At 40.9% G+C, this 26,252-nt stretch overlaps 1 protein-coding gene across 10 annotated transcripts in view; it reads right to left on the bottom strand.

Moving 5' to 3' along the window:
• Positions 1–2,818: 2,818 nt before the first annotated feature.
• Positions 2,819–26,252, bottom strand: part of GAPVD1 (GTPase activating protein and VPS9 domains 1) — a 90,613-nt gene continuing 67,179 nt past the window's right edge. For 7 of the 10 annotated variants that reach the window (XM_063432273.1, XM_063432274.1, XM_063432277.1 and 4 more), the window contains 16 exons: positions 25,005–25,145; positions 24,733–24,867; positions 24,356–24,475; positions 23,250–23,333; positions 12,886–13,247; positions 10,809–10,896; positions 10,117–10,191; positions 9,573–9,692; positions 9,078–9,207; positions 8,513–8,622; positions 7,925–8,084; positions 6,536–6,723; positions 5,993–6,206; positions 5,708–5,780; positions 4,611–4,808; positions 2,819–3,152 (listed from right to left, as the gene is read on the bottom strand). In XM_063432273.1, the coding sequence (XP_063288343.1) occupies positions 3,012–3,152; positions 4,611–4,808; positions 5,708–5,780; positions 5,993–6,206; positions 6,536–6,723; positions 7,925–8,084; positions 8,513–8,622; positions 9,078–9,207; positions 9,573–9,692; positions 10,117–10,191; positions 10,809–10,896; positions 12,886–13,247; positions 23,250–23,333; positions 24,356–24,475; positions 24,733–24,867; positions 25,005–25,145 (2,339 nt within the window). In that variant the 3' untranslated portion in view covers positions 2,819–3,011. The remainder of the gene's footprint in view (positions 3,153–4,610; positions 4,809–5,707; positions 5,781–5,992; positions 6,207–6,535; positions 6,724–7,924; positions 8,085–8,512; positions 8,623–9,077; positions 9,208–9,572; positions 9,693–10,116; positions 10,192–10,808; positions 10,897–12,885; positions 13,248–23,249; positions 23,334–24,355; positions 24,476–24,732; positions 24,868–25,004; positions 25,146–26,252) is intronic. The other 3 variants (XM_063432276.1, XM_063432282.1, XM_063432275.1) reach the window with 2 other exon arrangements.

Here is a 26,252-nt window from a genome sequence, read left to right as displayed (position 1 = left end):
GCAGGGAGACAGACCTAGCAGACACCAGGTAAGATGTCAAAATGTTCTAGAATGGTTTGACTCCTTACATGGGAGGGATGCCCAAGCTTTCCTGGCATCGTACAGCACACTGTAGTAGTAATGGTGTTTGGAGTCTCTTTAGCCACTCCCTGATTTAAAATAAAAAAAAAAAAAAAACTTTCGAAATTATTTATCCGAGTTTAGAGTGTATGAAACACTATTCGGAACCTAGAAAATAATTACTTTGCATTTTTACACTACGGGTCTTGTGAGTAGTGTTAATGGTGTTTATATGCTTTAATGAGAATTGGGAAGAATAGAAAAGTTAACCAAAAAGCCCAGGCCAATAATTTTTTGGGCAGACGTTTTGGCTACTTTTCAACAGAACTCAGATCTGGGGGGGGGGGGGAAGGGTTTATTTAAAAATTCCATAAAAAGACTTCCTTATCAAATATATGCAAACAGCTCAGCCACTGAAAGTACTGAATGATGTGAACTAAACAGCTACCTGCATTAGGAGAGGACACCAATGGAAACATGGTAAGGACATCACTTCCGGTTTGTAGTTTCTCTGACTGTCTGCAGCCAGGTTGTGAATTAAAAGCTGCTCAGTCAGTGCTGTTGGGGCGAAGATGTGTGCATTTTTTTGATAAGGAAGCCTTTCTGGCAGAGTGTGGCTAAGAAAGCTGGCTTATGGTGCAGCATTCTGCAAAAGTTAAAAATAAATAAAGCATTGTGCAAAAACTAAAGATTTGACCATGCAAAAAAAGACCGCATATTAATGAGGCCAAAAATCTATCAAATACATTATAGTAGTATTGGTGCCTAAAGTGTCCTTTAACCCTATGGGGTTAGGCAAATCCTGTGCCATTATGTCAGGCCTTTTACATCATTTGTCATAAATAGGTTAAATGATATACAAATGAATCCTCTACTAGTGATGGGCCTGGCGAGATTATTGAACAGTATGAATAAGAGTTTGTAAGCATTGCCAATTTGAGTAATACTGTATCGGTCTATTAAGTGCTTCTACAACAAGTAATTTAGATTGTGCTATGTAATATTTTGTCATTTTATTTTCTTTCAGGACAGGATATAAACTTTCCAATTGAAAGCATTACTAATGTCCCAAGAAGGACATTTACTCATCAGCCACTTATAAGGCACAATCTGAAAAGAAGCCTCAAATTGGATTGTGTTAAAGATGTAAGATATAGGTTGGATACCAAATGCACCCCTCCAAAAATATACAATTGATATTACGTTGAAAACACTCAAAAAGTATATTTAGCATTCACCCACAAGCCTGCTAAAAAGTGTACAATGATTTTACAGTTTATGAATGGCCTGAGATTTCTAAAAGTAAATGTGACCTCACCTCCTGAATTAAAAACAGATGTATTGATCCCAACCAAAAATAGTCATCATTGTTATCACAACTTCTCAGAAAATACTGCAGGTTTGTAAGAAAGGAGGAGTCCATAGATTCATTTCTAGCTAAATAACTATGTAATTAGGCCTGCTCTCATTTTCAGCTGAAGAGAGGATTCAGAACCTAAAGGAACATTAAAATGTGTCCTGCATAAAACAGGATCCATTCATAAGAAAATTTTTACTTTAACCTTTTCAGCAGCAAAAACAAATGTACGGTAAGTTTTATTTTGGCTTCATAAGGGTGGATTAGTTAGCAGAACTGAATCTGACGAAGCAACCAACATGCATGTTATGGACTCAAAATGTGAAGCATCGGTATACTGTACCAATGCACTAAAGCACAGCGCAGATCCTTCCAGTTAAAACATTCTTCTTGTGCCAATACACCAGATTAAAAAAAGTTTTAACCTTTTAACTTGTATGTTAGTCAGCTTTAGTCACTGCGGATGAGCCGCTACTTCTTGCTTAACCCCTTAAGGACCAAACTTCTGGAATAAAAGGGAATCATGACATGTCACACATGTCGTGTCCTTAACCCCTTAAGGACACGTGACATGTCATGATTCCCTTTTATTCCAGAAGTTTGGTCCTTCAGGGGTTAAAAAGACTCGCTCCATTAACGGAATACTTTTCTAAATTAATTAGGCCCGCTAATAATTAAAATGTGAATCTTATTGCCAACATCATTCAAATTTTTATTTATTTATTTTCAATAATTGCTATAGAAGCTCTACGGTCAGATGGCCTATTGTATGCTTTTTTAAGATGTATTTTGCAAGTTTTGCAAGGGACTTAACAGTCTAGCTGTATCTCCGTTTGGTAGAGAATACACTGAAGTTCAAAAAATTATTTAGTGACTTGGTTCACAGTTTGTTATTTGTCCACAAAAGAACACTTTTAAAGCTTTTCTGAACCCAGAGTGGTCATCGGAATAGAACATTTTACCAATAGGACGTTGCCATTTTTTTGGGAAATACAATACTTTGCAAAATCCAAGACTATGGTATACTATATCCTAAAACATGCGAAGTATCTGTGCTCTATTTAAGCAGCAATTCAAAAAGGATCTCTTTTAGTACTCAGTCAGTTATGGCTGCAACTCCCCAGGTGGACTATTTATGAAATATAGTGGTAAACCTGTCATAATGCTTTATTTTTTATCTAAAATACTTGAAAATATGGTCCCTTTTTTGCATTGCTAACCCCCCCCCCAAAAAGAAAAAAAAAATCAATACCTACAAAATAAACTTAATTTTGTCTGCTTAGAAAGATTTAATTTAAAACAAAGCATAATTATAGATGGGGTTAAAATTTCAGGTTGGGTTTTTGCACTAGAGATAAAGAAGAATTTTATTTTATTTTATTATTTTTTTTAAACACCAGCAATATTAGAGAACTTTTAATGTCTTCTTAGCCAGAGAGGCCTGAAGTGTATTCATCTAATGCACTACAGGACCCTCATACAGCAGAAAAACCCTCACTCGTTATATCTGTACAATTATAATACAAGGAGCAAGTTTATGCACCAGACATCAAGACCGAGGTTAGATCTTTCCTCCAGTTGGCTTTGGCAGTTTTCATTTCCGGTCATCAATGGTTTTAATAAATTCCACAGCAGCTGTGAACTGCATCCACCAGTAAGATTCTTCGCCAGTCAGCCGATTGGTATAGAAGTTATTGATATATTGCACAGTGGAAAGGAGGCAAGGTGGATTGGCCTGGAATGGGAAATATAACAAGTTAATGAGCAAAATAAATATCCCAATTTCTCTTTAAAAGAACACTTACGTGTTCGGAATACAGAACTGTATTTCTAGCGTTTTATTGAGCCTGTCCCTAGTTAAATAGGTTTTGCCCCCTCTTGTCCTGTGTGTGGGTGGGGAGATAGAGAGATATAGAGATATATAGATATCTTACCTTCTTCCAGTGCAGGCACTGCTTATCTCTCTGCCTCCTACAATGTCATGAAGACGGCAAGGCTTACACCATGATGGTCCAATGCATGCTCCCCAGACTAGCACTGGGGGCGTGATGTGCATGCGCAGCAAGTGCCACATTAACATCCAATATTCCCCCTAGTAAAGCATTGAATCAAAGCTTTCCTATGTGCGCTTCCATGTCATGTGACGGATTTTTGCATGTCTGTGCCGTGGAAGCATCTCTTGTGTTCATATGACAACCATTAGAGATGGACTTAACCTCTAAAAACGGCAATGTTTACATTGCTGGGTTAAGACTGAAGAAACACTACACTGCCCAAATGGGTTATAAAAAAAAAAAAAAAGTTTAATTCACGGTTTTGCAAGCCCTCGTCTTTTTCCCTGGAAGAAACAAGCCATCTCAACACAAGGATATAGCCAGAGGATTCTCACTGAAGAGTCTGAAACTCTCCCGCAGTGCATGCACTGCACAGCGTTCTGATCAGAGGTCTGCAGGCACACTCAACTAGAGCGCGCTTGCCCCTTCTGTTAGCTCAGGGGAGCCAACGGAAAAAGAAATTCAACATCTCAGGCTGCCTGACAGCTGGAGGAGGGTGTTTGACAATTTAATTATGATAGTACAGCTTTCTCATAGAAACCATCACTTCTATAAACTGGGTTAAAATAGGATTCTGCTCACTCATAAAACAGTTCAGCAAACTGAAGTGCTTTAGAGGTAAGGAGTGGTTCTCTACGGATCCCTGCACACAGGCCACTTTATTGAGATGAAAGTGCAAGAATGACTTTACTGGTCTTTTGAAGTCTACAAATCAACGATCACACATTGTACAGGACTTTTCTAGTTCTGGTCGATGTTCACTTCCATGCCAGTGAACAGTGCAGATCGTTTCGGAAGCAGAGTGGATGGCTGGCTTCAGCTCCTTGAAAAATGCTGATTTGTATTCTCTGCTTCAGTAGTAAGCAACCTTTGGCACTCCAGATGTTGTGACCTACATGTCCCTTAATGCTCTTAACAGCTATAATGCTGTCAAAGCAACAGGGAAGATATAGTCCTCAGAATCTTGAATGCTAATGGTCACCCTGCCTCTAGTTCTAATGGCCTTCCATGTGCCGAAGGTGGGTGTGATGTATTAATAAACACTGCACACCTTAACAGGCATTTACAACAGCCATCAAATCTCAGAATTATTTCACAATTTGGCATCACTGTGTAATAGAAAACCAATTGGTTCTTACCTTTATAAGGACAAATACCAGCACAGGTACAAAATCGTCCGCTCCTGGGACCGAGTATTCGTTGGCTAGACTCAGAAGGTTCATTATGGTGGAACACATGCGTAGAATGCACTGCACCTTGTCCCGTGGAGTCTTGTACGCACTAAGGGTGCGGATTTCAGCTTGCGCAGATGGCCACGGTGCTTCCCTCAAATACACCTAGTGTACAGATGAGAATTCATTTATGTCTGACTTTTGCTGTACTGAGCATCTCTGTATCTACCATACATTACAGAAGCAGAACAGATGTGCAAGTGGAAATTGACATCTTGGCATTATGACAGGAGTATGAATTACAGCATGGTCTGTATTCAGAAAATGCAGATGTACAATAGTATATGGTAGAAATGCTTAAAAACACTTTAAGGTCAATTTTTATTTAGCTGGAATTTACACCATTAAAAGCCACATACAACTTGTCAACCTTTAACATACTTTTAAAAGAAAATTGAGCATCTTAAAGATTTAGTAAGTTACATCATAATCCAGTTCAGACAATGCAAAGCCAGGGCAAACATAGCAAGTGAGGAAAAAGCATTATTTCATTTCTTCTTATCTTTGTATGCTTTTTCTGTGCTGACTTAGGGTCAAACAGTTTGAAGGACAGAGCTGATAGCAATAAGCAACAGCGAGCCAAAAATGGAGGTGCCAGGAGCAAAATGAAGAAGTTCAGATTTCTACATCAAACCCTCACAAATCCTTATTTATTAACTAAAGATACAAGTAAACATCATGAAAATCCTGGAAGCAACAGTTCTGGCAAAACAACTTTCAATGTTTCCATAATAAACTTTAATATTTTAATGAAGCAAGGTCCAAACTCGTGTATAGAATTTCAAGCTTGAATTGGGTTTCTTTATTCATTTGACTTTTATATCAAAAGAAAAAATATTACAACAAAAAGTGGACAGAAGTCTCCCCTAATTTTAGTACCCTAGGAAATTTTCCATAGGTGAACTGCACTACGGATCAACCCTAAAAGAGTCCCCTAGACAGATTCATAATCTGAACTGAATGCTCTATTTCTCAAGACATATCTTACAGAATTATATAGTTACCTCTGGTATTTGCAAGGCTCTGTGGTTGGCAGTCACCACTTTGGACAACCTTTGGATGTGTTCATGCAATACCCTGCAGGTAAATACATAAAGTTTGAAGTTAGAACAAAATGACTGCAGAAACCACCCGTGCTTAATTGTACCCAAACCTACTTATTTCTACCATGTAGCAGTACTTATTTTTTATTTTTGTTCACCATTTCCTCCATTCAGTCTTTCTGACTACATTTGCTCTTCACATTTAACATTATTTCATTCAATCTTCTACTTTTCTTTTTAACCTACTGATCACGTAAAACATCAGCATCCTGATTAGGGTTGAAGGCCAGCTTGAAAATGCGATTCATCACACTTCGCTCAATGGCCGTCTGGGCATCCTGCAGTTGCTCCTCACTGGCATTTTGCCAAATCACATCTTGTGCCATAGCCCCATATAGGGATTGTAGAAACTCTTCCACCTGTGCAGTCTTATCATCAGCAGCAGTCAACTTTTGGAAATCTGAGAAGAGACATTTTACTCTACAGTATTCATATAGGTGTCAGTATAACAAGGAGGAGGCCAAAACAATGTTTATTTTAAAAAGGCACTGACAGTACACTTAGTGTGGTATAGTTGTGACTGGGCACTCAATAGCTGGAATTCTACAACCCTGTGACCGTAGATTGCCAAACTGAACAATCTATAATGGGGTGACCAGTACTTAGGAGGTCTCAGAAAAAACATGTAAAATATCCAGACCTGGAAAATATGCCCTTTTTTAATTTAAAGAGGATTCACACAATTTACAGGATTTATAGGGGGAAAAAAAAAATTCCCAGTGAATTCACCTTGGATAAATTCTTGGATTTTTTTCTCCTTACTCTCCAACAGAAGTCGAACACAGACGGTTGTGAAATATCTTGTGGAAACTTCCTTATCTCGCAAAACTCTTTGAAGAAGACGTTCAAGATGAGCCTGGGTCCCCTGCAGCCCCTGCCGGCACCGTGTTAGATAGGCAATGTAGGAAGCTCTTTTCCTGCAAATATCAGGGATGCTCTAAGATCACATTCACATGATTCCTTGATTAACACACACAGTTAAAAAACAAATTTCCACTATATAAAGATAAGGTATATAAGGCCTGGGAGACTTTAGAGATAAAAATCAGTCATTTAAAGGGACACTATAGTCACCCAAACAACTTTAGCTTAATGAAGCAGTTTTGGTGTATAGATCATGTCCCTGCAGCCTCACTGCTCAATTCTATGCCATTTAAGTGTTAAAACACTATGTTTATGCACCCTAGTCACACCTCCTGCATGTGACTTGCACAGCCTTCCTAAACACTTCCTGTGAAGAGCCATCTAAAAGTGTATCCTTCCTTTATTGCAAGTTCTGTTCAATTTAGATTTTCTTATCCCCTGCTATGTTAATAGCTTGCTAGACCATTGCAAGAGCCTCCTGTATGTGATTAAAGTGCAATTTACAGAGAAAGAGATACAATTGTTTAAGGTAAATTACATTTGATTTAACGTGAAACCATTTTTTTCATGCAGGCTGTGTCAGAGTCAGGGGAGGTGTGACAAGAGATGCATAAACAGAAATAAAGTTAATTAAATCCTAAATGGCAGTGAATTGAGCAGTGAAACCTGAGAAGCATGATCTACACACAAAAACTGCTTCATTAAACTAGAGTTGTTTAGCTGACTATAGTGTTCCTTTAAAACTACTCAGCAAGATGGGCTTGTTTTCACATGGATTGTCATAGCACGTTCAACGGCATATTTCAAAATGTAAACAGTATCCTTCTTCTATAACAAAATACCACAGAATTTGTAGCCAATAACAAAATCACATGAACAATCACAGCCATTTAATACTGCTTTTGTGAGGTAATAATACCAAGTCACTGTAAGCGCACAGTTATGCAAATGAACCAAGCATTACATGCTCACCGCTCTGCTTGGTTTATAATACGCTCTATGGTTTGCACTCCAAGCACCATAAACCTAGCCCATACGAGTTATGGTGCCTGGAGTGCTATGGCACACTCCAAGGGTGTGCAGTCAAATCAGCAGCTGGTGGACTACAGGTAAGTTTTTAAACAATTGTCAAAACAGTCACCACGTCCTATGCCTCCAGAAGCGCTTGCATTAAGCTATGATATGGAACCACTGCACAACGCCATTTATTCTACATCCTTCCTTTTCAAAAACCAAAATAAGAAGACTCTGTACCTGTAATCTTCTGCAATGGACGCCAGGATCTTGCTACAGGTGCGGTTGTCAAAGCGGCTCACACAACGCATGGTCTCCTGTAGCTGAGCCATGAGGTTTTTGTCCTGCAGATTTATGGCTTCTGCCAGCTGGACTTTCAGGAAGCATACAATTTCATTATCTACACACACACACACACAAAAACATTTAAAGAAAAAAAAAGTTACCAGGATTAACAACTTGAACGCAAGTTCTGATTACCAATAACTACAGATTGATACAAACACTGAGCACTGAAATATTAACAGATCCATTTGATAAGCAGTCAATATTTCAGTTAAGAGCCCAGTCCAGTCCCATAAACAATCTCAATTAAAGTTAAATAAACCTATCACAGGCTGCCTAGGCCAGTGCCACCATTAGATTAAAGTGGTTATGGGTCCAGAGCAGCCCTTAAGGGTTTTTCTTATGTTTACATCAAAACACCAAGCAAAGGCCATAACGAAGGAGTAGCTGTGAATGGTTTATTATGGCCTTTGCTTGGGTTACATGCAACCCACTAATACATAAATAACCGACTGAACAATAGCAGACCTAAAAATAGTTCACCTTCAGGGTCGTTGTGGTCTGGCAGACCATTCCGGGTAGAGTGAGAAACCATTGGGAATGCAACAGAATCCGCAGAGCATAGAGCCATTCGTAGCTTCTTCTTTGCGTCCCTAAAAATGGAAAATAAAATGGGAAAAAAATTAAAATAATGTGAAAAGATTTGAGAGGTCTGCTATTATGCCACCTGACTTTTCATGGTGGTGGGCTGAAGTCAATAAGAGCAGCTCCATGCAGAGATAGCTTAGTAAGCGCCTGCGCCATATTTCTTTGGTGTGTTAAAGCAGCCATGTTTGAAGCTCAGTAAGTTCTACAGGAAAAGGTCTCCGAATTTTATGAACTTTACTTTGTTTTATTCTGAATTATGTACATCGTTGATTCACTAAAAAGGGATTTGTGGCAAATTAAAAAAACTATTCAAAAATTCAGACAACTGACAAGCAGTGACTAGAGAATATCAGTCTAATGTTTGCAACTAGGTTTTCAATACAATGTTAAGCGAATATCACAAATCGAATTGCAGGTACTAGCTTAAACTACATCTGTGACCACCCCTAGCATCCAATACCTGTACGAGAAAGCAGATTCTTGCCGACGAGCTGACTGGCTGGCAGAATCTGGGAGGTCATCAGAGGCCATGTTCTGCAGGGCATCATCCCGATGAGAATCATGGATGCTTTCTCCATCACCTACCCCATCTACAAGAAACAGGAGAGGAAGAATCCATAATTAAATGTATCCATTAAATCAATGCTCCAAAAATGTGAGATTATATTAAGCATACTAAGCTTTTACAGATCAGTATATGTGACATTTCTTTTATCACTCTGCTTTATTTGGCATGCAGATTAATACAAGACTGACCAACTTCTCAAACTATCAGCATCATGTGTTTTTTTTTTTTTTTTTACTACTGTAAAATAGAGTCATAGATGAGACTACCTTACTAGCACTATGTATCAATATTGAAAGTGCAATGGTCCTGCAGACAGAAGCAAACAGACAGGAAAGTTTTAGAAAAAATGTTTTCTCCCCCAAGCAATGTTCCTTGTGATCTTTGTACCTGCTCCATCATAGGGCACTGATCCGCCTTCGTTGGGGCTTGCCCTCTTGATGGCATTCCTGTACTTGTCCAGAATATCCTCTGCTGCCTGAGAATGGGGGCCAAGTCTTGACCCATCATCTATAATCACAAAACATTTAACCAGTTGGACCCAGCTTGAGGTCATGGGAATTGTTCAGGAAAGGGATTCAAAGTTGAAAAACAAATTGCACAACACCAACGCCAACATGTGAGCAATTTAATTTCAGTAGTTAATGGTTACCCCTGAATCTTAAATACAGTGTGAAAGGTATTTTAGCTCTATGTAGTGCAATGCCTTTTCTGGGCAGCCAAGTTTCCATCACACTATCCCTTATCACACTTCACTTTATAGGATTTCTTGTGTATCCATAAGTGTGGGAATATGCAATCCGATCATTAGCTTTGCTGCTACAGATTGGCAGTCTACTGTTACTAGATACTGTATGTTTGGTTGATTTTCAGCAATTATGATGTGTCAGACAACACTCTGAACAGTAGATTATGACTACTGTACATACTTCACCTGAGATAGAAAATCTGTCAATGCCCACATCCTCCTTCTCTTTGTCTTTTTCCTTCTTCCTAAATGGAATGGGAGCTGGAAAATTCCATGTATTTGTTTAATGCCAAATACAAAACACTTCTATAAGTAACACATTTTAAAGAAACAGTATTGTCTTCACATATTGTTATTATATGCCACTAGCTCTCTCCGGGCCCTCAAATGTATAGGTTGGGTAGAATTAATAAGGACAAGTGAAATACATGCATTCTTGAAGCATCTGAAGAGGGAGCAGTCTTTGTGAACTGGGGAAAGTATCAAATATTTTCAAGCTGACCTCAGAGTTTGGTGAAAAGAATGGAGAGACGAGAAGAAAAAGAAAAAAAAAAAAAAAAAAACCACACCAGAAGAATATACCCATAGATGCCAAGCAACATAACCACTATACCTACAGCACCCAGTAAATGGCATAAATATGCATATACACAGCTAAAACACAAGATTCCAATTACTGTAAGCAGGGAATTAGAATTTGAAGTTTGATTATATTTTATATTAAAATTGTGTAACAATATACAGGTTTTGCCTGAACCATGAGATGTTAAGAATCTAAGACCAAAATAACTTGGACTTAAATGTAATAATTTGGAACAATAATTAGCAAGTTACAGGGTAATGTGTGGGTATTCTAGGTGCTGTCTAATGCAGATTACCTTTTGGCATCGCAGACACAAACCGTTTCTTCCACCATGGTCTGTTGCGGTCTGATCGCTCATCGTCACTGTCCTTCCTTTCTTCTGGCTATAAGAAAATATATATATATTGTTTGCATCCTGCTAAAGTGAACACTGTCAGTTTGCCAGCAGTGATCACAGGGATTAACCAGCAAAAATCAATGTTGCACAACGAACAGTATGCAAATTTGTTCAAAATGGCACCAAAACAGCTTAGCTTAATACAGTGGTTTTGGTGTATAAATCAAGCCCCTGCACGCTCACTGCTCAATTATATCCCATTTAGGAGTTAAATCACTTTGTTTATAAAGAGTCTTATCCCTGCATGTGACTTGCACAGCTTTGTCAAAACACTTCATGTAAAGAGATCAAATGTTTTAACTTCCTATTGCACAATTGGTTTCATTTAGAATTTATTATCTCCTGCTCTGTTTGTAGCCTTCTAGACCCTGCAAAAGCCTCCTGTATGTGATTAAAGGGTTACTCCAACACGCATGCACACACTGAGTGCAATGGAGGGAGGCGGGAGGGAGCGCAATGCGGGAGGGGGTGCAATCTTTTCTTTGCATACGCTCTGCCCCGCAAGAAACAAAATTATCACATCTGTCGCCAAAAACTGAAGGCAGAACGAAAATATGCACAGAACTGACAATGGCTACCCAGAAGAGTTCCAGGCTGACAATGTCACCTGTGTTGGGGGTGCAACTAGCCTCAGCACACAATTAAAACAAGTCTCAGTATGTGCAGTGTTTCAAGTAGAAACACTGAACATACGGACCACCGCCACCATGACCACTTCAAATCACTGAAGTGGTCATAGTGATAGGAATAACTCTTTAAAGTTCAATTTACAGAGCAGGAGATAAAAATGTCTAAAGTAAATTTACATCTGATTGAAAATGAAACCGATCTAGTCAGTCACAGTGAGGGGAGGTGTGGCTAGGGCTGCATAAACAGAAACAGCGATTTAACTCCTAAATGACAGAATTAAGCAGTGAGACGGCAAGGACCTGATCTATACAACCAAACTGCTGTATTATGCTAAAGTTATCTCAATGCCTACAGTGTCCCTTTACAGTTAACAAATCTATGTTTTGATGTGTAGGGGCAGGGTACCAAAGAAATTGGGTCTTTTGTATGCTTGATTCAATACTTAGTTTTAAACATAGTTCACTTTTTTTTTTAGAAGCCTTTTGTAGGGAATAAGAACAGCAAGTAGATAAGCTCTGAAACCGGAAGAAAATTATTTCACCCAATCCTAGAAACCAGTGTTTCCCAACCCAGTCCTCAAGGCACACCTACCAGTCCAGGATTTAAGGATTACCCAGTTTTGTCTAAGGTGTTTTTAAAAAAAAGAAAAAAGAAAAAACACCTTAGACAAAACTGTGTAATCCTTAAATCCTGGACTGGTAGGTGTGCCTTGAGGACTGGGTTGGGAAACACTGCTATAAACAGTAGAACGAGAACACCATAATGTGAAGGTTTCCAGGAGCTAAAATAATCAATATAAAAATGGATATACAAGTACAGGACCTTACAATGCAATGGAAGACAACTATAATATTCTTAAAAGTTGTAATAAAATCACAATAAAAATATAAAGTATAAGATAGTTCAATGTAGGAATAATGAATAGATCCCAATTAATAGTACAGAAAAATTGCAAATTGTTGGAAGTCCAAAATTTAAACAGATTTTGGACTTCCAACAATTTGCAATTATTCTGTACTATTAATTGGGATCTATTCATTATTCCTACATTGAACTATCTTATACTTTATATTTTTGATTGTGATTTTATTGTGCTGCACATCAATTTTTTTTACAACTTTTAAGATTATAGTTGTTACTTCCATTGCATTGTAAGGTCCTGTACTTCAGGTTAGACCCACTCTATGTACTTGTACGAGTACTTGTAGACCCACTCTATGTACTCTATGTACGAGTACTTGTATGTCCATTTTTATATTGATTATTTTAGCTCCTGGAAACCTTCACTTTAGGGTGTTCTCTTTCTACTGATCTAGAAACGTTTGTTTGAATTCTAATGTAATACCTCTCCCCTTGAGGAATCCTTGCTAGGAGAGGAGGAAGAGGATTGTGATGCATTTATCAGTGCAGATGTAGCAAGTGCCATGGAACCAGTAGGCAATTCTCGATCTTCAGTCCCTCCTCGCCGCACCCAACCAGGATCACTCATAGGTCTTCTCAAGGATGAGGCAATATCAGAGCTTCGGCTGCGCACCAGTCTCTCTGGACAAGAGTGTCTCTGTCTGTATGCATCAGAATCAGTAGGAATAAATACATGGGAGCCAAATGTGGGCAATCGGGCCTCATTTCCTCCTGTTGCACCTTCCAAGATTGGGGGGTCGGGAGGTGGATGAGACGGTCTGGCATAGTGTACTTTAGGACGTACCACTGTAAAATGGTAAAGAACAGAAACCAGAATACAAACATTAATAAAACAGATGTTATCAAAACATACAGACAAACATCTATAGAAGAAATATAAATAAATAAGTATGGTTGTATAAAATCTTAAAATAATGCTTAATTATGCCCTTTTGGGCACGATTGATCGTATCTACAAGCTTCCTTCTTTAATTAAAAAAAACGTTATTTTAAACATTGTATCCAGTACTGGCGAGGCCCTCCTTGCTTTGTTTTCATATTCTGTTTTATCTGTGGTCCAAATACTTTATGAAGATGTGTTTCATTGGACTACATAAACAGCTCAGAGAGCATGCGCAGGTGAGGGAGGGCACTTTATATTTTTTTGTATCTCTACATCTATATCTAGAAAGTCACACACACAAAAATAAATTAAATAAACAAACAACTGCCATAGTCATTAGTATTAATAAAGATTGTAAATGCTACCTCAAAACTAAGTTATTAAAGGAAATATATAGAGTCAGACATGGTCTTGTACTGCGGAGGTAAAGACAGTCTTTGACTACCATTACTACGGATGGGACACAGTTCACTGACAAGGTGCTAAAAACGTGCACTTATCCTTTTTCAGATATCACCATATATTATTTCATAGATGCAAGGGGCAACAAAGTAATATCCACCGGCATCTAATAGATATCCTAATAAGATATTTTGTTTTAATAAAAGTAAAATATTTACCATCAACATAGTACTTTTAATCTCCATCTGTATAAAACAACAGCCAAACCCCACAGTCCTTATTTAACCAAGCATCTGTAAATGCTGTGGCTAAAACCCTTAAACAAGCTAAGGATACAATCTGTTAAATGGATTAAATAAAGTCTTGTAGGCCAAAGTTGACCAAAATCAGAATCAATGAACAAGTTGAACTTGAATGGTTACTCTAAGCACCAAAACAACTTTAGCTTAATGAACCGTTTTGGTGTACAGATTGTGATTTGTTTATGCAGCCCTTAGTCCTAAGGCTGACTCATACAGCTTTCTTGGGGAGGAAATACATTTTCTAAACTGATTTCAAGCACAGTGTGTTTAATTTACAAATGCTTACCTCATGCTCTTCTAATTGAACTTTAATCAAACAGTGTCTGATGTAAGCTCTAGTAATCAACATAGCATGATATAAGCTATTCTAAATTAAACACTGTGCAATAATGAAAGTTCAAAAATCAGATCTTTTTCGGAAAGTGTGTAAGGAGCCCATGTGAGTCCACCATGGAAGGTGTGGTTGGCGTTGCATAAACAAAGGCTATTTAACGACTATATTGAGCAGTGAGAGTTCAGGGGCATGATCTATATTATACCAAAGCAATTTTATCTTAATCAAATAGTTTTGGTATAGATTCTATTCCAAAACTATTTAATGAAGCTAAAATTGCTTTGGTGGTTAGAATATCTCTGAGTCACTACTATTTAAAACTGGAAATCAACGGACACTAAAATAAGTCTTTCTAAAACAATGCCCCTAAATTCCACAACTGAAAAGTGTTCTTGAGTACCATATCAATATATTCTAATATTTTAGTGCAGTGTTTTTCTACCATATTATTTGTTTTTAGATAGACTACCGTATATACTCGAGTATAAGCTGACCCGAATATAAGTCGAGGCCCCTAATTTTACCCCCAAAAACTGGGAAAACTTATTGACTCAAGTATAAGACTAGGGTGGGAAATGCAGCAGCTACTGGTAAATTTCTAAATAAAACTAGATCCTAAAATGTTTTTATTAATTGAATATTTATTTACAGTGTGTGTATATAATGAATGCAGTGTGTGTGCGTGTGTGTGTGTGTGTATGTGTGTATATGAATGCAGAGTGTGTGCGTGTGTGTGTGTGTATATGAATGCAGAGTGTGTGCGTGTGTGTGTGTGTATGTATGAATGCAGAGTGTGTGTGTGTGTATGTATGAATGCAGAGTGTGTGTGTGTGTGTATGTATGAATGCAGAGTGTGTGTGTGTGTATGTATGAATGCAGAGTGTGTGTGTGTGTGTATGTATGAATGCAGAGTGTGTGTGTGTGTGTATGTATGAATGCAGAGTGTGTGTGTGTGTGTGTGTATGTATGAATGCAGAGTGTGTGTGTGTGTGTGTATGTATGAATGCAGAGTGTGTGTGTGTGTGTATGTATGAATGCAGAGTGTGTGTGTGCGTGCATGAATGCAGTGTGTGCGTGCATGAATGCAGTGTGTGCGTGCATGAATGCAGTGTGTGCGTGCATGAATGCAGTGTGTGCGTGCATGAATGCAGTGTGTGCGCGCATGAATGCAGTGTGTGCGCGCATGAATGCAGTGTGTGCGCGCATGAATGCAGTGTGTGCGCGCATGAATGCAGTGTGTGTGTGTGTGCGCATGAGTGTGTGTATGAATGCAGTGTGTGTGTGCGTGTATGAATGCAGTGTGTGTGTGTGTATGAATGCAGTGTGTGTGTATGAATGCAGTGTGTGTGTATGAATGAATGCAGTGTGTGTGTGTATATGAATGCAGTGTGTGTGTGTATATGAATGCAGAGTGTGTGTGTATATGAATGCAGAGTGTGTGTGTATATGAATGCAGAGTGTGTGTGTATATGAATGCAGAGTGTGTGTGTGTGTGCATGAATGCAGAGTGTGTGTGCATGAATGCAGTGTGTGTGTGTGTGTGTGTGCATGCATGAATGCAGAGTGTGCATGAATGCAGTGTGTGCGTGCATGAATGCAGTGTGTGCGTGCATGAATGCAGTGTGTGCGTGCATGAATGCAGTGTGTGCGTGCATGAATGCAGTGTGTGCGTGCATGAATGCAGTGTGTGTGTGCGTGCATGAATGCAGTGTGTGTGTGCGTGCATGAATGCAGTGTGTGTGTGTGCATATAATGAATGCAGTGTGTGTATATAATGAATGCAGTGTGTGTGCGTGTGTGTGTATGTGTGTATATGAATGCAGAGTGTGTGCGTGTGTGTGTGTGATGTATGAATGCAGAGTGTGTGTGTGTGTGTGTGTGTGTATGTATGAATGCAGAGTGTGTGTGTGTGTGTGTATGTATGAATGCAGAGTGTGTGTGTGTGTGTATGTATGAATGCAGAGTGTGTGTGTGTGCGTGCATGAATGCAGAGTGTGTGTGTGTGCGTGCATGAATGCAGAGTGTGTGTGTGTGTGTGCGTGCATGAATGCAGAGTGTGTGTGTGTGTGTGCGTGCATGAATGCAGTGTGTGTGCGCATGAATGCAGTGTGTGTGCGCATGAATGCAGTGTGTGTGCGCATGAATGCAGTGTGTGTGTGTGTGTATGAATGCAGTGTGTGTGTGTGTGTGTATGAATGCAGTGTGTGTGTGTGTATGAATGCAGTGTGTGTATGAATGCAGTGTGTGTGTATGAATGCAGAGTGTGTGTATGAATGAATGCAGTGTGTGTGTGTATATGAATGCAGAGTGTGTGTGTATATGAATGCAGAGTGTGTGTGTATATGAATGCAGAGTGTGTGTGTATATGAATGCAGAGTGTGTGTGTATATGAATGCAGAGTGTGTGTGTGTGTGTGTGTATATGAATGCAGAGTGTGTGTGTGTGTGTGTATATGAATGCAGTGTGTGTGTGTGTGCATGAATGCAGAGTGTGCATGAATGCAGTGTGTGTGCATGAATGCAGTGTGTGTGCATGAATGCAGTGTGTGTGTGTGCGCGTGCATGAATGCAGTGTGTGTGCGTGCGTGCATGAATGCAGTGTGTGTGTGTGCGTGCATGTGTATGAATGCAGTGTGTGTATATAATGAATGCAGTGTGTGTGCGTGTGTGTGTGTATGTGTGTATATGAATGCAGAGTGTGTGCGTGTGTGTGTGTATGTATGAATGCAGAGTGTGTGTGTGTGATGTATGAATGCAGAGTGTGTGTGTGTGATGTATGAATGCAGAGTGTGTGTGTGTGATGTATGAATGCAGAGTGTGTGTGTATGTATGAATGCAGAGTGTGTGTGTGTGTGTATGTATGAATGCAGAGTGTGTGTGTGTGCATGTATGAATGCAGTGTGTGTGCGTGTGCATGTATGAATGCAGTGTGTGTGCGTGCATAAATGCAGTGTGTGTGCGAATGAATGCAGTATGTGTGCGCATGAATGCAGTGTGTGTGTGCATGAATGCAGTGTGTGTGTGCATGAATGCAGTGTGTGTGTGCATGAATGCAGTGTGTGTGTGTGCGCATGAATGCAGTGTGTGTGTGCATGAATGCAGTGTGTGTGTGTGCGCATGAATGCAGTGTGTGTGTATGAATGCAGTGTGTGTATATAATGAATGCAGTGTGTGTGCGTGTGTGTGTGTATGTGTGTATATGAATGCAGAGTGTGTGCGTGTGTGTGTATGTATGAATGCAGAGTGTGTGTGTGATGTATGAATGCAGAGTGTGTGTGTGTGTATGAATGAATGCAGAGTGTGTGTGTGTGTATGTATGAATGCAGAGTGTGTGTGCGTGCATAAATGCAGTGTGTGTGCGTGCATAAATGCAGTGTGTGTGCGCATGAATGCAGTGTGTGCGCATGAATGCAGTGTGTGCGCATGAATGCAGTGTGTGTGTGTGTGTGTGCGCATGAATGCAGTGTGTGTGTGCGCGCATGAATGCAGTGTGTGTGTGCGCGCATGAATGCAGTGTGTGTGTGTGCGCATGAATGCAGTGTGTGTGTGTGTATGAATGCAGTGTGTGTGTGTGTGTGTATGAATGCAGTGTGTGTGTATGAATGCAGTGTGTGTGTATGAATGCAGTGTGTGTGTGTATGAGAATGCAGAGTGTGTGTATATGAATGCAGAGTGTGTGTGTGTGTGCATGAATGCAGTGTGTGTGCGCATGAATGCAGTGTGTGTGCGCATGAATGCAGTGTGTGTGCGCATGAATGCAGTGTGTGTGCGCATGAATGCAGTGTGTGTGTGTGTGTATGAATGCAGTGTGTGTGTGTGTGTGTGTATGAATGCAGTGTGTGTGTGTGTATGAATGCAGTGTGTGTATGAATGCAGTGTGTGTATGAATGCAGAGTGTGTGTATGAATGAATGCAGTGTGTGTGTGTATATGAATGCAGAGTGTGTGTGTATATGAATGCAGAGTGTGTGTGTGTGTGTGTGTATATGAATGCAGAGTGTGTGTGTGTGTGTATATGAATGCAGTGTGTGTGTGTGTGTGCATGAATGCAGAGTGTGCATGAATGCAGTGTGTGTGCATGAATGCAGTGTGTGTGCATGAATGCAGTGTGTGTGTGTGCGCGTGCATGAATGCAGTGTGTGTGCGTGCGTGCATGAATGCAGTGTGTGTGCGTGCATGTGTATGAATGCAGTGTGTGTATATAATGAATGCAGTGTGTGTGCGTGTGTGTGTATGTGTGTATATGAATGCAGAGTGTGTGCGTGTGTGTGTGTATGTATGAATGCAGAGTGTGTGCGTGTGTGTGTGTATGTATGAATGCAGAGTGTGTGTGTGTGATGTATGAATGCAGAGTGTGTGTGTGTGATGTATGAATGCAGAGTGTGTGTGTGTGATGTATGAATGCAGAGTGTGTGTGTGTGTATGTATGAATGCAGAGTGTGTGTGTGTGTGTATGTATGAATGCAGAGTGTGTGTGTGTGTGTATGTATGAATGCAGAGTGTGTGTGTGTGCATGTATGAATGCAGTGTGTGTGCGTGTGCATGTATGAATGCAGTGTGTGTGCGTGCATAAATGCAGTGTGTGTGCGAATGAATGCAGTATGTGTGCGCATGAATGCAGTGTGTGTGTGCATGAATGCAGTGTGTGTGTGCATGAATGCAGTGTGTGTGCGCATGAATGCAGTGTGTGTGTGTGCGCATGAATGCAGTGTGTGTGTGTGCGCATGAATGCAGTGTGTGTGTGTGCGCATGAATGCAGTGTGTGTGTATGAATGCAGTGTGTGTATATAATGAATGCAGTGTGTGTGCGTGTGTGTGTGTATGTGTGTATATGAATGCAGAGTGTGTGCGTGTGTGTGTATGTATGAATGCAGAGTGTGTGTGTGATGTATGAATGCAGAGTGTGTGTGTGTGTATGAATGAATGCAGAGTGTGTGTGTGTGTATGAATGAATGCAGAGTGTGTGTGCGTGCATAAATGCAGTGTGTGTGCGTGCATAAATGCAGTGTGTGTGCGTGCATAAATGCAGTGTGTGTGCGCATGAATGCAGTGTGTGCGCATGAATGCAGTGTGTGTGTGTGTGTGTGCGCATGAATGCAGTGTGTGTGTGCGCGCATGAATGCAGTGTGTGTGTGTGCGCATGAATGCAGTGTGTGTGTGTGTATGAATGCAGTGTGTGTGTGTGTGTGTATGAATGCAGTGTGTGTGTATGAATGCAGTGTGTGTGTATGAATGCAGTGTGTGTGTGTATGAGAATGCAGAGTGTGTGTATATGAATGCAGAGTGTGTGTGTGTGTGTGTGTGTATATGAATGCAGAGTGTGTGTGTGTGTGTGTGTGTGTGTGTGTGTGTGCATGAATGCAGAGTGTGTGTGTGTGTGTGTGCATGAATGCAGAGTGTGTGTGTGTGTGTGTGTGCATGAATGCAGTGTGTGTGTGCATGAATGCAGTGTGTGTGTGTGTGTGTGAGCGCATGAATGCAGTGTGTGTGTGTGTGTGCGTGCATGAATGCAGTGTGTGTGCGTGTGTGCATGAATGCAGTGTGTGTGTGTGTGTGCGCATGAATGCAGTGTGCGTGTGTGTGCGCATGAATGCAGTGTGCGTGTGTGTGCGCATGAATGCAGTGTGCGTGTGTGTGCGCATGAATGCAGTGTGCGTGTGTGTGTGCATGAATGCAGTGTGCGTGTGTGTGTGCATGAATGCAGTGTGCGTGTGTGTGTGCATGAATGCAGTGTGTGTATGAATGCAGTGTGTGTATGAATGCAGTGTGTGTATGAATGCAGTGTGTGTATGAATGCAGTGTGTGTATGAATGCAGTGTGTGTATGAATGCAGTGTGTGTATGAATGCAGTGTGTGTATGAATGCAGTGTGTGTGTATGAATGCAGTGTGTGTATATGAATGCAGTGTGTGTATATGAATGCAGTGTGTGTATATGAATGCAGTGTGTGTGTGTATGAATGCAGTGTGTGTATGAATGCAGTGTGTGTGTGTATGAATGCAGTGTGTGTGTGTATGAATGCAGTGTGTGTGTGTATGAATGCAGTGTGTGTGTGTATGAATGCAGTGTGTGTGTGTATGAATGCAGTGTGTGTGTGTATGAATGCAGTGTGTGTGTATGAATGCATGCAGTGTGTGTATGAATGCATGCAGTGTGTGTATGAATGCATGCAGTGTGTGTATGAATGCATGCAGTGTGTGTATGAATGCATGCAGTGTGTGTATGAATGCATGCAGTGTGTGTGTGTGTGTATGAATGCATGCAGTGTGTGTGTGTATGAATGCATGCAGTGTGTGTATGAATGCATGCAGTGTGTGTGTGTGTATGAATGCAGTGTGTGTGTATGAATGCAGTGTGTGTGTATGAATGCAGTGTGTGTGTATGCGAATGCATGCAGTGTGTGTGTATGCGAATGCATGCAGTGTGTGTGCATGAATGCATGCAGTGTGTGTGCATGAATGCATGCAGTGTGTGTGCATGAATGCATGCGTGCATGAATGCAGTGTGTGTGTGTGTGTATGAATGCAGTGTGTGTGTGTGTATGAATGCAGTGTGTGTGTGTGTATGAATGCAGTGTGTGTGTGTGTGTGTGTGTGTGTGTGTGTGTATGAATGCAGTGTGTGTGTATGAATGCATGCAGTGTGTGTATGAATGCATGCAGTGTGTGTGTGTATGAATGCATGCAGTGTGTGTGTGTGTATGAATGCATGCAGTGTGTGTGTGTGTATGAATGCATGCAGTGTGTGTGTGTGTATGAATGCATGCAGTGTGTGTGTGTATGAATGCATGCAGTGTGTGTGTGTGTATGAATGCATGCAGTGTGTGTGTGTGTATGAATGCATGCAGTGTGTGTGTGTATGAATGCATGCAGTGTGTGTGTGTATGCGAATGCAGTGTGTGTGTGTGTGTATGCGAATGCAGTGTGTGTGTGTGTGTATGCGAATGCAGTGTGTGTGTGTGTGTGTATGCGAATGCAGTGTGTGTGTGTGTGTATGCGAATGCAGTGTGTGTGTGTATGCGAATGCAGTGTGTGTGTATGCGAATGCAGTGTGTGTGTATGCGAATGCAGTGTGTGTGTATGCGAATGCAGTGTGTGTGTATGCGAATGCAGTGTGTGTATGCGAATGCAGTGTGTGTATGCGAATGCAGTGTGTGTGTATGCGAATGCAGTGTGTGTATGCGAATGCAGTGTGTGTATGCGAATGCAGTGTGTGTATGCGAATGCAGTGTGTGTGTGTATGAATGCAGTGCGTGTGCGTGTGTATGAATGCAGTGCGTGTGCGTGTGTATGAATGCAGTGCGTGTGTGTATGAATGCAGTGCGTGTGTGTATGAATGCAGTGCGTGTGTGTATGAATGCAGTGCGTGTGTGTATGAATGCAGTGCGTGTGTGTATGAATGCAGTGCGTGTGTGTATGCATGCAGTGCAGTGTGTGTATGCATGCAGTGCAGTGTGTGTGTATGCATGCAGTGCAGTGTGTGTGTATGAATGCATGCAGTGTGTGTGTATGAATGCAGTGTGTGTGTGTGTGTATGAATGCAGTGTGTGTGTGTGTGTATGAATGCAGTGTGTGTGTGTGTGTATGAATGCATGCAGTGTGTGCGTGTGCGAATGCAGTGTGTGCGTGTGCGAATGCAGTGTGTGCGTGTGCGAATGCAGTGTGTGCGTGTGCGAATGCAGTGTGTGCGTGTGCGAATGCAGTGTGTGCGTGTGCGAATGCAGTGTGTGCGTGTGCGAATGCAGTGTGTGCGTGTGCGAATGCAGTGTGTGCGTGTGCGAATGCAGTGTGTGCGTGTGCGAATGCAGTGTGTGCGTGTGCGAATGCAGTGTGTGCGTGTGCGCGAATGCAGTGTGTGCGTGTGCGCGAATGCAGTGTGTGTGTGTGTGTGTATGAATGCAGTGTGTGTGTGAATGCAGTGTGTGTGTATGAATGCAGTGTGTGTATGAATGCAGTGTGTGTATGAATGCAGTGTGTGTATGAATGCAGTGTGTGTATGAATGCAGTGTGTGTATGAATGCAGTGTGTGTATGAATGCAGTGTGTGTGTATTTAGTGTGTGTGTATTTAGTGTGTGTGTGTGTATGAATGCAGTGTGTGTGTGTGTGTGTATGAATGCAGTGTGTGTGTATGAATGCAGTGTGTGTGTGTGTGTATGAATGCAGTGTGTGTGTGTGTATGAATGCAGTGTGTGTGTGTGTGTGTGTGTGTGTTGCAGAGCCTTGGTGGGGGGTGGGCATTTTTATTATTAGTTTTTAAATTTTAATAATTTAATTATTTTTTATTTTATAAATATTATTTAATTTTTTTTATTCATATTTTTTTTCGTCCCCCCTCCCTGCTTGATACATGGCAGGGAGGGGGATCTCACTCCCTGGTGGTCCAGTGGCATTGGCAGTTCAGTGGAGGGGCGCTTACGTCTCCTGCAGCTCCTGTCAGCTCCCTTCTCCTCCACGCCGGTCCGGTCAGCTCCCTCTGCAAGTCACAGTGTAAGTCTCGCGAGAGCCGCGCTATGACCCCGCGGCTCTCGCAAGACTTACACTGTGACTTGCAGAGGGAGCTGACCGGACCGGCGCGGAGGAGAAGGGAGCTGACAGGAGCTGCAGGAGAGGTAAGCGCTCTGTCAGCCCCCCTCCACTGAACTGCCAATGCCACTGGACCACCAGGGAGCTGACAGGAGCTGCAGGAGAGGTAAGTAAACGCACACAGCCCCATTGTCTGTATTATGGCAATGTAAATTGCCATAATACAGACATTGACTCGAATATAAGTCGAAAAATGTGCCGAAAAACTCGACTTATACTCTAGTATATACGGTAGTACAGGGGAGTACAGATTTATGAAATTGAAAAAACAAAAACCAAACACTTTACCTTCACTAGAGGCTGGAGCTAGGGGGTCAAACATAGCCAATAAGGATTCTGTCTGAGTGGGAGGCGACGTGATGTGATGAGCTGCTAGAAGGAAAGTAAACCAAGTATTTCAGTACATAAAAAAAAAATAATAAAAAACCCGCAAATTACATATAAAATAGATATATACCCTGTACTAATAAATATATACAGAATATATGATATATATATACATACATACATATACACATACACACACACACTCTATAAACACACTCTCCGGGATGGATTTAAGATATCCGTTTTAAACACTACATGAATGAATTAAACAAAAAAAAAAAAAAAACACCAAACACTGACTCCCTCCTTTGGAACTTTGTTCAGGTCTCTAATCTTAAGCACCCAACCTATCCTGTATACATTATAGAATTCTATGGATACAAAATAACCTGACAAGTTTGGATGTGCAATACATCTGTGAATGGCATATCACGAAGAAGCAAAGAAACATACTGTAAACCACTTCTTCAAATAAATGCACCAGACCATCATACATAATGGGTGGGAGAGGGTGGGCATGGGGCACCAGGTGAGGTATTTTTAAATAAATCACGGGGTGGACAGATTAACATCTTTATCTCAGGGCCAAGCTGTGGCCAGCTAGTGGGGGCTATTAAAGTATAATTAAAAAAAAATATAAAAATGGGTGGCAGTTCTAATAAAAATAAAAGAGGGTAGGTGGCAAGTAGGAGCTCTAAACCAATATTGAAAGGGTAGGTGAATATGCCATTGTCCACCCAAGCCCCCTCATTGATCTGTACACCCACCATGATTCTCCCCAAGGCCCTAGCTACATCTTACACAACAGTTAAAGACCCCAGCTACCCTTATCTGCTTTACTTATAATCAATAGTGCTCTGACTAAGCTTGTATAGCATGGGAAGACCTTATAAGGACTTTCCACCTGTACAGGCTCAATGTGTCACGGCTCCATGGAGCGATCTTGGATTAATTTGATTGTGTACAGATGGATAGAGGATTGCCTCCATTCTATCAGCATCAGACATACAAATGTATCCATTTGAATCAGAATTGTATGCAACATGTGTTACTGAATTGATACCCACCATGAACAGAGTCTTCCCCCTCTGGGCTGGTCACAGAGTCCTTTCCTCCAAAATCAGAGCTGCACTCAGATCGTATGTCCTCTATCTTATTAGGAATATCTTCCGATGTTGCACTAATGCCTAGAGAAAAAGTCAGATTGTATGATTTTTCTTTAATCTCCCACACGGGTATTGTGAATTATACAAGGAATTGTAAACAAAAATCAAATCAATATGCATGTGTATATTTTAGACTGCTTTGAAACAGAATATATAGGAACCCATTTATTTATAAATTTGAAACTAGAAACATGCATGTCTAGTGTTTAAGTAAATACAGTAACAGAAAAGAATTATAGAGGAAGAGACCACCACCAAACAAGTGTTAGATGTCTCACCTGACACTACGCTGAGACCTGGAGTGCTAGGTCTGGAGCTGACCTCTCTCACCTCCGTGTCATCTGATGTGCTCCCCAACCCAGAGCAGCTCTCCAGCTCCTGAAGCCGCTCTTCCTGCTTCAGATCGGGTGCTTCTAAACAAAAAGCACCTTTGTGTCATAAAGAGCCGCTCCTACCCTTTGCCAGAGATGGTGTGCAGTGATGGGAAGGGTTTGAATAAGCACCAATTAACCCAATTTCCGATCAGATTCTCTTTAGCATATGGACTCACCCGAGTCACTGGGAAGTACTTCCACACTCCACGCCTCACTGGTAGTCTCTGAGATGGTAGATCCTGTGCAAGGGTCAAGCAATAAAGAACCAGATCCTGGAAGGCAAAGCAGGCTACCCAGCATGTTCTCTGCGGCTGCACCTAAATATACATATCGGGCAAAAATGGAATGTGAATTTCAACCTCCATAGCAAAAAGGTCTTCTGTATTCATGCTTCTTATGGCGTCATGGACATCAGCATTGCATACAAGCAGACCTAGCATCCCTAAATGTGTGTACAACAAGTGCCCAAATTTAGGTTAAAAAAAACTTCTATATGACTAAACAGCTAATAAATATTATAAAGCCTATACAGCACTACTTCCTGATCTGCAGTGACATGCAAGCAGTGGGCAACCTAAGAGCCCAGTCAGTGCATTTTTACCCCAATGCCTCAGTAGAGAGGTACAAGTTTAAATCAGGGATGTTCATTAGTGCTTGGGAAATGTATGGATAACTTATGATGCACAACTTACGAAGAGTATTTAAAATGACAAGGAATAGTACTTGGGTTTACAAGACAATAGTATTTTTACAGCCAACTTGACATTAACCAGCAGAGCACGAGATGCTCATTAATAAAGGGAGTGTTGGGCAGGGCAGCATAAATCTCATGGGGGTGTTTTTCTACTCTGTTTTAGATGACAAGCACTGACCCAGCAGGAAAGTATACTCTTCTGTAGATGGATTCACAGCAGAATTCAGCAAGTGAGCCCATATTTTTAGCTTCCTATACCACTGCGATTTTCATTGACAAACATGATGTGAAATTATGGTGGTTTAATATGGTCTACAGATCATAGTAAAAAGAAAGTGAATGCACTTGTATGTATTTCTCAGCAGATGTCAAAACACTCTTGCACATCAAAGGGTTAGGATACCCCTCTGAAAGTGCTGTAAGGGGTGAGTTTTCTAATCTATTCTATGCACTTTGCTAGTGTATACTGGGGAAACACTTTATATTATTTAAAGGGACACTATAGTCACCAGAACAAGTACAGATTATTGCATTTGTTCTAGTGAGTATAATCAATCCCTTCAGGCTTTTTGCTGTAAACAGAGAAAATGTAGTGTTTACATTACAGTCTAGGGATAACTCCACTGGCCACTCCTCAGATGGCTACTAAAGGTGCTTCTTGGGGGGGAATGTTGCACACTGCAGCGTCTCCACCCTCTGCATGGAGACACTAAACGTTCCTCATCGACAT

This window comes from Pelobates fuscus, chromosome 9, assembly GCF_036172605.1.
Source record: "Pelobates fuscus isolate aPelFus1 chromosome 9, aPelFus1.pri, whole genome shotgun sequence".
Classification (NCBI taxonomy): Eukaryota; Metazoa; Chordata; class Amphibia; order Anura; family Pelobatidae; genus Pelobates; species Pelobates fuscus.
This window is presented reverse-complemented; position numbering and strand designations above follow the sequence as displayed.